General features: G+C 51.5%; 1 protein-coding gene across 1 annotated transcript in view; it reads right to left on the bottom strand.

The window, feature by feature from the left end:
- Positions 1 to 12,435, bottom strand: part of CCDC33 (coiled-coil domain containing 33) — a 206,856-nt gene that overhangs the window by 79,923 nt on the left and 114,498 nt on the right. The window contains exons 9-11 of the mRNA XM_067543215.1: positions 11,018 to 11,147; positions 10,101 to 10,234; positions 8,145 to 8,213 (exon numbers count right to left, since the gene is read on the bottom strand). Coding sequence (XP_067399316.1) covers positions 8,145 to 8,213; positions 10,101 to 10,234; positions 11,018 to 11,147 — 333 coding nt within the window. The remainder of the gene's footprint in view (positions 1 to 8,144; positions 8,214 to 10,100; positions 10,235 to 11,017; positions 11,148 to 12,435) is intronic.

The following is a 12,435-nucleotide window of genomic DNA, read 5'->3' as shown; positions in this document are numbered from 1 at the left end:
AGGGAAGCAGGCCTTAAATTCACTGGCTACCAGTCATGGAGCTGGCTAATAAGTCATGCCCCATGGTGCTTTCATTCCATCAGTACAGAGCAGGCAGGCTCTGTCCTGCTGTAGGCATCCTGTGGGAGCATGTTTGTTCCCCCTGATGCCATGGCAGGAAGGAGGCACACAGGGGACTGCTCTGGGTGAGGCTGTACAGAGCACGGTTCTGACTTTCTAGATGGGGTATTTCAATGGCTGCTGCTCATGCAGTAGCTGAGTGCCTCATAATCATGAATGTATTTTACACACAACACAACACAACACCCCTGCGAGGCAGGGTAGGGCTACTATCCCCATTGTACAGTTGGGGAAATTGAGACACAGAGGAACTGAGTGACTTGCTCCAGATCACACAGGGAGTCTGCGACAGAGCAGGGAATTGAACCAACTCTTCCAACTCATAGGCTAGCACTATAACCAATAGGCCATCCTCCATCTGATTAGAGCAAGCCTGTAAAACCTGGCTTTAGTGACAGGAAAGGTGAGTCTGGCTTGCTGTGCAGAGTGTGGCTAGACTGTCACTGTAAAACCAGGCTGGGATCCAGGCAGAGGGTAGGTCACTTCCTGTCAACTGGAGACTGAGGGGCAGGTTACAGGGGGACCTACATGAGCAAAGGACCTACGGCTCAGGAAAGTAAAGCTGTGGCTAGAGAATCCTGTTACACTGGGTGTAAACCCTTCTGTAGATGCACCAGTTCTCAGTTTAAGGCTTTGTTTCTGCTACAGTTGCTATGGCGCTGCAGTTGTGCCGCTGTAGTGCCATGGTGTAGCTGCTTCCTACATCGATGGAAGGGGTTTTTCCGTGGATGTAGTTAATCCACCTTTCGGAGAGGCAGAAGAATTTTTCTATCAATTTAGCCATGTGTACACTAGGGATTAGACTGACCTAACTAGATGACATTGTTCACAGCCCTGAGCAATGTAGCTAGGTCGAGCTAATTTTTAAGTTGAGACCAGGCCTGAGAGAGGCTTATTTTAGGTGGACTTAATTTTGTTCCCAATCATCTGAAGCTAAACCAAAACAAAAAAAAGGAACTCAAACTGACGTCCACATCTGGGTTTGCATCAGTTTAAATTCACAGTTTAGGAGATACTGGGGCAACTTTTGTTTGTAGACGAGGCCTTAGCCTGGGGCTGGCTGAGGGGAGACAATGAGCACACCAGTGCTATTCTACACATGAAAGTGATTATGGAGCATGGTAGGGTGTGAAATTAAAGTCATTCCAGAATAGCTTCATGTGCAGACACTCATTCTGAAACAAAAGGGCCTCTTTCTGGTTACTTTACTCCACAATCCATGTGGTTTTTGGCACATTTAAAGCATTTCTTCTCCATTTCTTACAACTGCCTGCCTGCCCTAGTGCCGATTGCTAATGAAACATGGGAGGCGCTCCTGAGATAAACTTATTAAAAGGTTCAGAGAAAATACTTAGAGCTGGCCTGGGGATTTTGCCCATTTCTGATACTGAAGGCTCAGGGATGGATGGATATATTGGTTTTATATTGCCACACTCATTGTAGTATCTGGGTGCCTTCCACATAACAGCAGTAGCAATAATGAAGTCCCTTGTGGACTTCATGGAGTCTCTGGTGCTTCTTTCCTGGGTCAAATCTCTGCCTCCTTCCTGTGAAGAGGAGTAGATTTGTGTAACACACCTATCGCCAGAGTATCTGAGCTTCTTTTGGAAGATATTACCCAAACTCATAGTCATCCCTGGTGTAACTCTAGTGGGGCCAGTGTAATATGGTAGAGCCATATCATATGGCTCTCTGAGTTAGTGTCAATTGCTGTCCAGCTCACGGTACATCTTTTTCCACTATCTTGCAAAGTGCTGAACCTGCTCCACTCCCATTATAGTCCAAGGAGTTGAGCACTCAACACCGCTTCCTAAGGGGCTCAGCACTTTCTAGGATCAGGTCCTAAACCTGGTAACTCTGAAAATTCAGACCCTAAGATTGTGGGCACCCGCTACAGGTGAGCTGCTACCTTTCTGGGGTGCGGAGGTATGTCTGGAGGGAAAGGGAGCTGTCCTAACTGGTTAGTAAAATTAGCACAAGGACAGCAGTGAGCTGGGCCAGGAAACATCTGCCATGTGTGCAGCTCCTAGCACCAGAGAAATGCAAACGGACTGACATCTGCTATTGTCCGCTGCCTTTCAAAGCAAGCCGTCAGGCGTCAGCATCAGGGGAAGCAGGGTCTTGCTGGGGAGTTAACTATCTGGTTAGATGGCTACATGGAGTCTGGAGTCTGCATGCACCAGCCTTTCAGCTTTGGCAAACTGGGTTATAATGTCATTTATACCAGACGTGGAATAAGTGAGACACGGCTGTAGCTCCCTAGCCCCCAAGGGACATTTGCTGAGATGAGAAAGCTACCAGGTGGGCTGGCACCATCTAGCACAAGAGAGGTATGGGCTGGGGTGCATCACAAAGGGAGATGCCTTGACAAAGCTGGGCAGAGGCTGTGTTGGCATGGCAAGGAATGAGGCACGTCAGAAGGAAGGTGCCTTGGCAGAGCTCTAGGAGCCCGTGGATGGGGATGTGGGGAAGCAGTGGTGTTCAGGCTAGAGCTGTCTTTGGTGGCAGTGAAAGGGCTGAAGGCTGGAACAGGCTGAGGATGGCAGTAGATTGCCCTAGCTGTGTGGGAGCCTGGCAGTGGACTAGCAGAGGGGCTGCAGCAGACAGAGGTGAATGGAAGAGCTACATGTGCGAATAGCAGGAGGGGCTGCTGAGGGAGGTCAGGAATGAGTCGCAGTAGCAGTGCTGGGCATAGGAGCCTTGCCCAGCAGCTCTGTGCCCACGGCTAGCTAGACTTCAATCCCACACGGCAAGCTGCACAAACATTATTGTCATTCAATGTAACCCTTAGGCTGCTGGCCCAGTCCACACTGTCAGCCAACTTGGCTGCTCAGGGAGACACTTGCCGTTCCCAAAGGGTTACATAAAAAATAAGTGGGTGCTTTGCAGTGCTGAGATTGCTTGAACCTGCCAAGAGTGCTTTTGGCTCCGCTTCTTTCGTGCCGGTGGCAATAAATTCATTCAGTCGCACGACTGCACGGAGCTGTTTGCTGAAGCAAGCCTCTAAAAGACGAAGAATAAAAACATTCCAAACACAGGTCTAACTCTGGTGCTTTTTGTTTCCTGCTTTGACCCTTTCGTATGTTACTGGGAAGGGGGGGCACTGTGGGGGAAGGGGGGGAATTACAGCTCCCACATCAAAACAATAATCAGCTAAATGAATTCCACAGCATTTTCCCGCATGACTGGGAGTGATAATTTAGTGCAGCAGCCAGCTGGAAGGAAAGGGATTAATTCTGCACTTAGTGACACCCATGTGAATAATTCATCACACGCAGAGCCTTTTCCACTGACCCCCTGGGCAATTACTCCAAAGTACCAAGCCAGCCGGCCATGCCCCAATTGTGCGGCTCCCTGGGTGAAAACAGCAATGAAATAAACAGAATGACATTAAGTTCCATCCCACATTAACTTTATGGATATTATTTTTGTTGGGGGAGGGGGAACAGTTTGATGCTGGATTATTATTTCAGTTATAATACTGGAGTGAATCGACCAGTCTATATGTGCTTTAGTGGTTGGCTCAAATGTGTCCAACTGTGAGTCCTAGGCCCTATAGTGCTAATAGCTAATGAGGATTCCTCTTTAGGAACAAGAGGATCTGGGTTCTATCCTTGCTGCTGATGTAACGCTCCTAGCAGCCCGAGTAACAATTTGGAAAGGTAGCCAGGGATTTGTTCAGGTATTTCACTTTTGTATTGGGGTTTTCATTCCAAAATGCTGCACAAATTATCCAAACAGAGCACTGCTGAAATGCAGCTGCCTCTAGGGTGGAAGGCAGCATTTAACTAGCACACAGCACATTCCACTAAAATGTAGGGAGAGGAGTTTGTCTCAGGTCACTTGGGCAAACACCCTTCTCCCCTGCACTGCCAAGAAACACCATAGGATCTCTAATATCCATACTGGTGTCAGATAAAAGACTCCCATGTAGAGAAAGGTATGGGACTCGGATGATCTACTCCGGAAGGACAAGCCACCCAGGCTGCCCTGCTGGGGGCTGAACCTCTGGGTTCAGAGACAGCAGTTACGACAGGCCTGTCGCTGAGGTCACTAAGCCAGCTGTGCTACGTAAGGACTGGGGGGGAAGGGTGGGGGTAAAAGAAGAAAGTCACTTGGGCGCAGTTGGGGAGGCTGCACAGAACCCCTTGCAAGGGCCACTTGGGAGCACGTTTTCACAGGCGCTCGGCTCCCACCCCGGCACTGGAATAAGAGGACAGATGTTCAGCTCAGCCGCGCATGCTGTGTGCACGCTGGGTGCTGGGGCCTTTGCAAGGCCAGCCTTTCCTGGGCTGTGAGCACTTACAAACCTGGCCCATCAGGGTGGGGCAGGCCTGCAGCCCCTGAGTTCTGGGACGCGAGGGGTCGATTAGTTCCGTTCCATACAGGGCCCCAGAGCGAGGGGGGCCAGAGGTGCCTCTATGCATAGCCAGCCGAGCTAGCCAGCCAGGGGGGGCCGGGGAAGGAGGCTGCAGCCTATAATGGGCCCCCATGAAGCAGGGCAACTCCTCTCTGCCCCATGCTGTGGACTGCCTATAGGGCCCAGTCTAGCCCCACGTCATTTCCAGGCTGTCAGGGGCAGTTGGAGAAACCCTGTTCAAAGGACATGCCTGGGATTTACTCTTCCCAGATCCTCCCCTTTGGCCCCTTGTGGTGCAGAGCACAATGGCCTGAGCCCCTTTCTTAAGCCAGGCTTGTGGCCTCTCCCTGTCTGCGTTCCCCAAGCACAGCTTCCTTTACAATCTCTCTGGGAGAGAGGCGCATGCTGTAGGAGCCTACATAATAACCCTGCACCTAGAGTCACCACGTGGCTGTGACACAGGCATGCACAGACATGTCCAGCCACGCACATTAGAATCATAGAACCACAAAAGATGGGGGTTGGAAGGGAGCTCAGGAGGTATCTAGTCCAAACCCCTGCCCAAGGCAGGACCAACCCCAGCTAAACCATCCCAGCCAGGGCTTTGTCAAGCTGCACCCTAAAAACCTCTAAGGACGGAGATTCCACCACCTCCCTAGGTAACCCATTCCAGTGCTTCACCACCCTCCTAGGGAAAAAGGTTTTTCCTAACATCCAACCTAGACCTCCCCAACTGCAACTTGAGACCATTGCTCCTAGTTCTGTCACCTGCCACCACTGCCTAGCTCCATCCTCTTTGGGATCCCCCCTCAGATAGTTAAAGGCCGAAATCAAATCCCCTCTCACTCTTCTCTTCTGCAACTAAATAAGCCCAGTTTCCTCAGCCTCTCCTCAGAAGACATGTGCTCCAGCCCCTTCATCACCAAACGCTGGACTCTCTCCAATTTGTCCACATCCTGCCTGTAGTGGGGGGGCCAAAACTGGACACAATACTCCAAATGTGGCCTCACCAGTGCCGAATAGAGGGGAATGATCACTTCCCTCGATCCACTGGCAATGCTCCTACTAATGCAGCCCAATATGACATCAGCCTTCTTGGCAATAAGGACACACTGCTGACTCATATCCAGCTTCTTGTCCACTGTAACCCACAGGTTTTCCAGGAATTGAGGTGAGGCTGTAGTTCCCCAGATCTCCCTTCTTCCCTTTTTTAAAGATGGGCACTATATTTGCCTTTTTCCAATCATCCGGGACGAGTTTTCAAAGATAACGGCCAGTGGCTCTGCAATCACATCAGTCAACTCCCTCAGCACCCTCGGATGCATTGCATCCAGCCCCATGGACTTGTGCATGTCCAACCTCTTTAAATAGCCCTGAACCTGTTCTTTCAGCACTGAGGGCTGCTCACCTCCTCCCCATTCTGTGCTGCCCAGGGCAGTATCTGGGAGCTGAGCTTGTCTGTGAAGACAGAGGCAAAAAAAGCATTTTCCACATCTTCTCTCACCAGGTTGCCCCCCCCCATTCTGTAAAAAGCCCACACTTTCCCTGACCTACTTCTTGTTGCTAACATACCTGTAGAAACCCTTCTTGTTACCCTTCATGTCCCTTGCTAGCTGCAACTCCAGTTGTGATTTGGCCTTCCTGACTTCACTCCTGCATGTTCGAGCAGCATTTTTATAATCCTCCCTAGTCATCTGCCCAAGCTTCCACTTCTTGTAAGCTTCCTTTTTGTGTTTAATGTCACTGAAAATTTCTTTGTTAAGCCAAGCTAGTCGCCTGCCATATTTGCTGTTCTTTCTGCACATCGGGATGGTTTGTTCCTGTGCCCCTAATAAGGTTTCTTTAAAATACAGCCAGCTCTCTTGGATTCTTTTTCCCCACATTTTAGCCTCCCAGGGGATCCTGCCCATCAGCTCCCCGAGGGAGTCAAAATCTGCTTTTCTGAAGACCAGGGTCCATATTCTGCTGTTGTATTTTCTTCCTTTTGTCAGGATCCTGAACTTCCCCTACCAATTCTTCCCTGTTTGTGAGCAGCAGGTTAAGAGAAGCACGGCCCCTAATTGGTTTCTCCAGCACTTGCACCAGGAAGTTGTCCACAACACTTTCCAAAAACTTCCCGGATTATCTGTGCACTGCTGTATTGCTCTCCCATATTACACTATGTCTGACCAGCTTCTCCAAGCTTCAGCAAAGAGGGGGTCATGTGTGAGCTGGGCTGAAAGCTAAGAATTAGCTGATCACCAAGCTGTTGTGAGACATTTGGATGGGAAATATTTTAAGAGCTCTGTAAAATGCAGAATATGATGTTCCAAAATTGTTGGTGATGAAGCAGGTCACCTGAGGTGGGTTGGGTCTCAGAGCTAACTCAATTAAAAGTGAGAACAATCAACATCTTTTGCCCCAGTCCTGTATTTCCTGCCTGGACCACATGCAAGCCTGAGTATTGAAAAAGACAAAAGAACCCACAGAAAAGCCTCTGCCGAGGGAACCCTCAGGGCTGAACTCAAGTTCATGAAACACCCTGATTATTAAAAGAGACAAAATGTCTGAGACTGTAGAAGAGATGAAGAAAGGGCACAAGATGTTACCGGTGACACTCTGCCAGTGGGAGTGTCTCATGAAAAGGGGATTCCAGCTCTCTGGACTGGACAAGCGCTGTGAGGACTGACCATTGGGTGAGAAAGATCTTATTAGACTGGAAGAGAACGTGTTAATAAGGATAGGCTCTAGATCGTGTTTTATGTTTTTCTTTTATCTGTAACCTGGTGATTCCAATCCTTTTACTCACATCTATTTTGGATCTTTTCCTTAAGCTCTGTTAAATTACCTTATATTTGGTTTCTTCTACAGACACAGCCAAGTGCCTTGCGCTGAAGGGTGCTGAATGAGGGGAGGCTGGTGAACTGAGGCACACGTCTTGCCCCGAAGCAGGAGACTGGTATATGATGTGGGTATCCAGAAGACAAGGGACTGGGCACTTGAGTGACCAAGGTGGGGTGTGCTGATTGCTAGCCGGGAGGGGGACAAAGCAGGGATCATGGAGCCCAGAGCGGAGTGTTGGCAGAGCTGGGACGATTCCCCCTGGTGGGCACAGACAAGGCTCTCTCCCATTGTAAGCAGGTGCTAGTGATTCAGCCTAGACACCTTGGGTAACCCCAAAAGACAGTGGCCTCTGGACATATTCTGTCTCAGCCTGGACACTGCAGTTTGTTACTGTTTGTGCCACTCAGTGCCAGCTCCACTGGCACGGACTCTGCATGACTGCCCATCTGTGCTCCAGAGCACGGGGCAGCCTCCTCCGGAGTGGTACTGGGGCAGGAGATGGATGGGCGCTCAGCTCGCAGAGGATCTTTGTGGGAGCTGTGCAGGGCATTGGAGTGAACTGCCAGGCATGCCAGCAGTCGGGTGCTGCTAGCCGGAACAGCAAACCCCAGTGATATGCCTTTGGATCTAGGCCCACAAGTCCCTTTGTTTCAGTGGGGTTTGGATGCAGGTTTAGAGCTGTGTCCTCTCTCAAGTAAAAATATCCCATTCTCCTTTCCCCATGATGGGAAAAGGGCAATCCCATGGACTAAATCTTGCCCTTAGCTACGCCCCCACAGCCCTATCGACTGAGGTGGATCCTTGACTCTAAAGTGAATCTGTTCCTTCCCTCTTGCCTCACCTCTGAGCCAATCAGCTGCATGCAGAGTTGAACGGTTGGAAGAGCACCAGATGTGGTTTTCAGAGTGCCCTGGGGAAACAACCAGAGGAAGAACAAGGTCAGTAAAACCCACGAGGACATCAGCTCCTGAAAACATCAGAGTAGAAGATGGCAGCTCACAGCCTGTAATAGCTTCTCCGGACTGGTGCCAGTCTGCTATGGACAGCAGCCAACGAGGAAGTTGCTTGCTTCACATCTGCAGCGTAACATGACAGGACATTGGGGCTACCAGGTGTGCCAGGCCTGCCATGACACTCCACCCGTCCCAACGGCCATCAGCAGGATGTACCGAGGCAGGCTGGAGTGAAGCAGTTAATGAGCTGAAATGAAGGACACCTCAGAAGACAACCCTCAGAACTCAGCTCTAGAGCCCTGTTTCTAAAGCTGGATGGTGAGGTCTGTGCACCACAGCCTGCCCCAAGAACAGAGGTGCTGTCACACCAGAGAGAACCCTGTGTCAGCCGCTAGACCAGCAGCTCCCAACCTTTTTGGCTCCAGGGCCACAGATATCATTTTTACAACTCTGAAGGGCCACTTGTCTCCGCCAGCAGACCCTCCCCACCCCCCTCCCCCGCCCACTGCAGCCAGACGGAAGGAGTTCAGCAAGGAGGCTGCCTCCCTCCTCGCTGATCTCCCATGCTCCTGGCTGCAGCAGAGAAACCGCACACGTCCTGTAGCCCTGTGTGCTCCACCTGGGTCCCCAGGCAGTGACTCCCTTCTGCAGCCAGCGGGAGGGGAGCAGCGGGCCACTTTGAAAGCCCCCGTGGGCCACTTTTGACCCACAGGCAACTGGTTGGGAACCACTGCGCTAGACACTCCCCACCTAGGGGCCAAATCCAGAGAGGGGCTGAGCAGTGGGAGCTTCCACAAAATTAGTGGGAATCATGGGTGCTCAGCACCTCTATGAACTTGGTCTAGAAATTATTGAACATTAGGTTATGTTGCAAGAGACAAGTGTGGTAGCTTCTCCTAGATGGTTGTGACCATACACAGGTACCACATGTTGGTGGGTTAACATCATAATCACTCCAGGGTCAACACAGGCTGAAGTCAGCCTTCCTGAGTGCGGGGAACAGGTTACTTGTCCTGCAGTTACCGGGGGCAGCCTTAAATGTGAATAATACTGAAAGGAAAATGTTGATCAAGCATTGGATCAATTTGGAATTGGTTCTGGTTCGCCCATCCCTGCTGGCGAGGAATGTAACAAAGAACCCAGCTTCGTCCTCAGACACCATGCTCAGCCAGAACTTCGCTCCGCTACTGTCCCCAGATCAGGCTGAGCAGACGCCAGACAAACTGGCAGCAGTGCCAAATGATACTCTCCTCCGGGTAGCGAAGGAAGCAATGGCCTTTCATCCCCTCTGGGAAGCCCAGAGACAATCCTGGGAGAGCCCCATAGACTGTGATGAGCACACGAGAACAAATGCTGGCGGCATGGCCCCTTTGCAGACTCAGGGTCCATCTGCAGAGACATCACAGTCACATCAGACGTTCTCCCACTGCAACTCCTCCTCTTTCTCCTGCTCCCCAACAGCTGTTCCCTGGATGAGACCCAAGGTCTTCCTTTGATTGTCTCTGCCTGAGTGACCCTCCCAGCCCTCCATGAACTGCTCATCTTATTATTCCCCCATTGATGCACCTTGAGAGAGCCCCCACCCTTCACCTTCTTTTCCTCTGCCAAAGCCTCTTCCCCTCAGACTGCCCTTGGGCAGAGCACCTCTACCCTGTGCCTCTCTCCTGCATGAGGACTCCTGGCTGGCTCTGTTCACTCTAAGTTCTTTCAGCTACCCAGGCTGGACAGAATGGGGTCAGAGAGGAAGGTGAGTGGTACCTGACTCTCCTGTAAAAGGAACCACTCCAGCAGAACATTAGGGCACCACAGTTCGATCAGCCCTCGGCAGGACCCAGAGCAGTTACCTGGATTGGAACGTCGTCCACTCGAACCCCACGCCGGCTGCTCTCGGCCACAAGGCTCCGATACACACGGCTAGTCAGTGGCAGCACGGAGTAACCCAAAGGCGTTGCCATGTTCTCAGGTCCTGTTTCTGACACTGGGGAAAGGAATCACATCAAATATAACTTACACAGAGAGAACAGGACAATTCTCTCCTGTCCCCTGCCATGGACCTGCAGTGCTACCACCCCGAGACCCCCCAAACCCAGCACGAAGGCCCTGTAACCCTATCCCATGGACCCCAAAACCCAGCACAACAGTCCTAAGGCCCCCAAATCCAGCACGACAGCCCTGAGACCCTATCCCATGGGAACCCAAAACTCAGCACGACAGTCCTGAGACCCTATCCCATCGGACCTCAAAATTCAGCAACAGCCCTGTGACCCTATCCCATGGACCCCAAAACTCAGCATGACAGCCCTGTGACCCTATCCCATGGGACCCCAAAACTCAGCATGATGACATCTTTGAAATCCAGCTTGCACCACCCCAAATTGCAGCCTACTGAAATGGAACAATCTTGGCACTGACCTTGGAGGCCATGGAGACCTTGGAGGTACAAATGTTGTACCAGCACCAGCTGTTAGCCAGCGTGGGCTCCTGGGGGAACTTCAACTGAGAATTGGGTGGGAGCAAAACCCAGAGCCCCAGAATTTCCCAGGAACAGTCCTGTCTCACACACACAGCCTCACTAAATCCAGAGAACACGCCATCCCGAGGGCCCACACTTCCTTCCAGCTTTCCAGACTAAGTATGTCTGAACATCTCAGGTGCCCAACAAACCAGAGCGAATCTGTAGCTATGCCTAGATCTGCCTATACCCCTTTCACCAGTGGAAGGATCCAAAGCCTCTGGCTGAATCCCAGAGAAAAGAACTCACTTGCTTTGTATGGATAGTATTCAATCACCAGGGTGGTATCATCTGAGAAGAGGGTGGCCACATCCCTGCCTTGGAAGAGGAAGGAGGAGTTCCAGGTTGGTTTTTCTGGGGGCCCACCAGGCTGGGTGACCTTAGATGTCAGGGGGAAAAGAAGACAGCGTCAAAACCTAGAAACTGCTGACGTAGGCAGCACTGGAGGATGTGTGAGAAGACAACTTCATGTGTCTCCTTTGAGAATGCAGTGTGCGGTAATAACCTAGCCCTCCCCCCAGCGACGTACTAACGGCCATTCCAGAGAGCACACAGATTAGAGACTGTCATGGATTCACCCGGGCTGGTCTATGTCCCAGCTTGTAACCAGTTCCTTGGGAGTGTCAGGCCTCCAGGACCCACCCAGTTCCACAGGGGCAGGCCCACAGCCTCCAAGACTGGCTTCAGGCATCGGTGATCCCCATCTCTCCCCAGGGCTCCCTGCCGCAAATCCAGCCTGTGGGAAGCTTGTGCTCCTGGTGCGAGTTTGCAGTGATAGCAGGCAGCTGTTCCAAAACAAGGGACAATGTATGAGTCACCTGGCTGCAGGATCTGAAGGTCCTTAGGTGAGCATAGAGACGTAATGGTTAAAACAGAGCAATCAGCCAGCCAGACTGCTGGGGACTTCATTTCAGGTCCTGTCTCTGTCTCCAGTCCAAGGTGAGAGGCCCAGGTCTTTTCATAGAGCCACCCTTAACCTCATCACCCAACCCCTTTCCCTTTGCTCTTCAGCTAGGGGCTTGACTCTGCTTCCCTGCTGAGGGACGTGGGGAAGCTTCCTTTCTTGGTAGCTGGCTGCCAGGTGTCAATGTCCTGGGCCCTGGGGGTTCCCTCTGGCTTGGTTTGGATTCTCCATTGACATGATTTGGGGCCAGCCAGTTCCTTAACAACCCATTCATTCTGCCAGCAGGGTGACACCCCCCCTCATGGCTCCTATTCTGCCCCAAGAGCAGACATAACTGTCCTCCCCCACTGGGTAGCAATATAAAGTACAGAGGGAAACTGAGGCACACATAGGCTTCTTAAAAATATTACAGAAAATTCCACTTTATCACAGAGGCCTATAAAGGTCAGTGTTTCACACTGTAGAGGAAAGCCCTCTCTGTCTACCATGGATTGAAGCCTTCCCAGACAGCGCAAGGGGGACACGCAGGACAGACGCAGCTCTGAGTGCACCCTGCTTCCAGTTCTCCCTCCTCTGAGATCCTGGCCAGATCCCTCTTCTGCAACAGGCCTCAGACCACCCTGGCCTGGGGTGGGTGAAAGCACTCTTAGATGTTCTACATTAGCTCTACTGTGCTGGGCATTCCCTTCCTCCAGAGACCTAGGGGGCACTGGGGGGCTCCGTGTGTGGGGAGCACACGCGCACACCCCCTGATAAGGGGCTT

This window comes from Emydura macquarii, unplaced genomic scaffold (assembly GCF_026122565.2).
Source record: "Emydura macquarii macquarii isolate MOO-44397 ecotype Brisbane River unplaced genomic scaffold, CSIRO-AGI_Emac_v2 contig_799, whole genome shotgun sequence".
NCBI lineage: Eukaryota > Metazoa > Chordata > Testudines > Chelidae > Emydura > Emydura macquarii.
The sequence above is the reverse complement of the archived record's forward strand: the minus strand, read 5'-3'. Positions and strand labels throughout refer to the sequence as shown.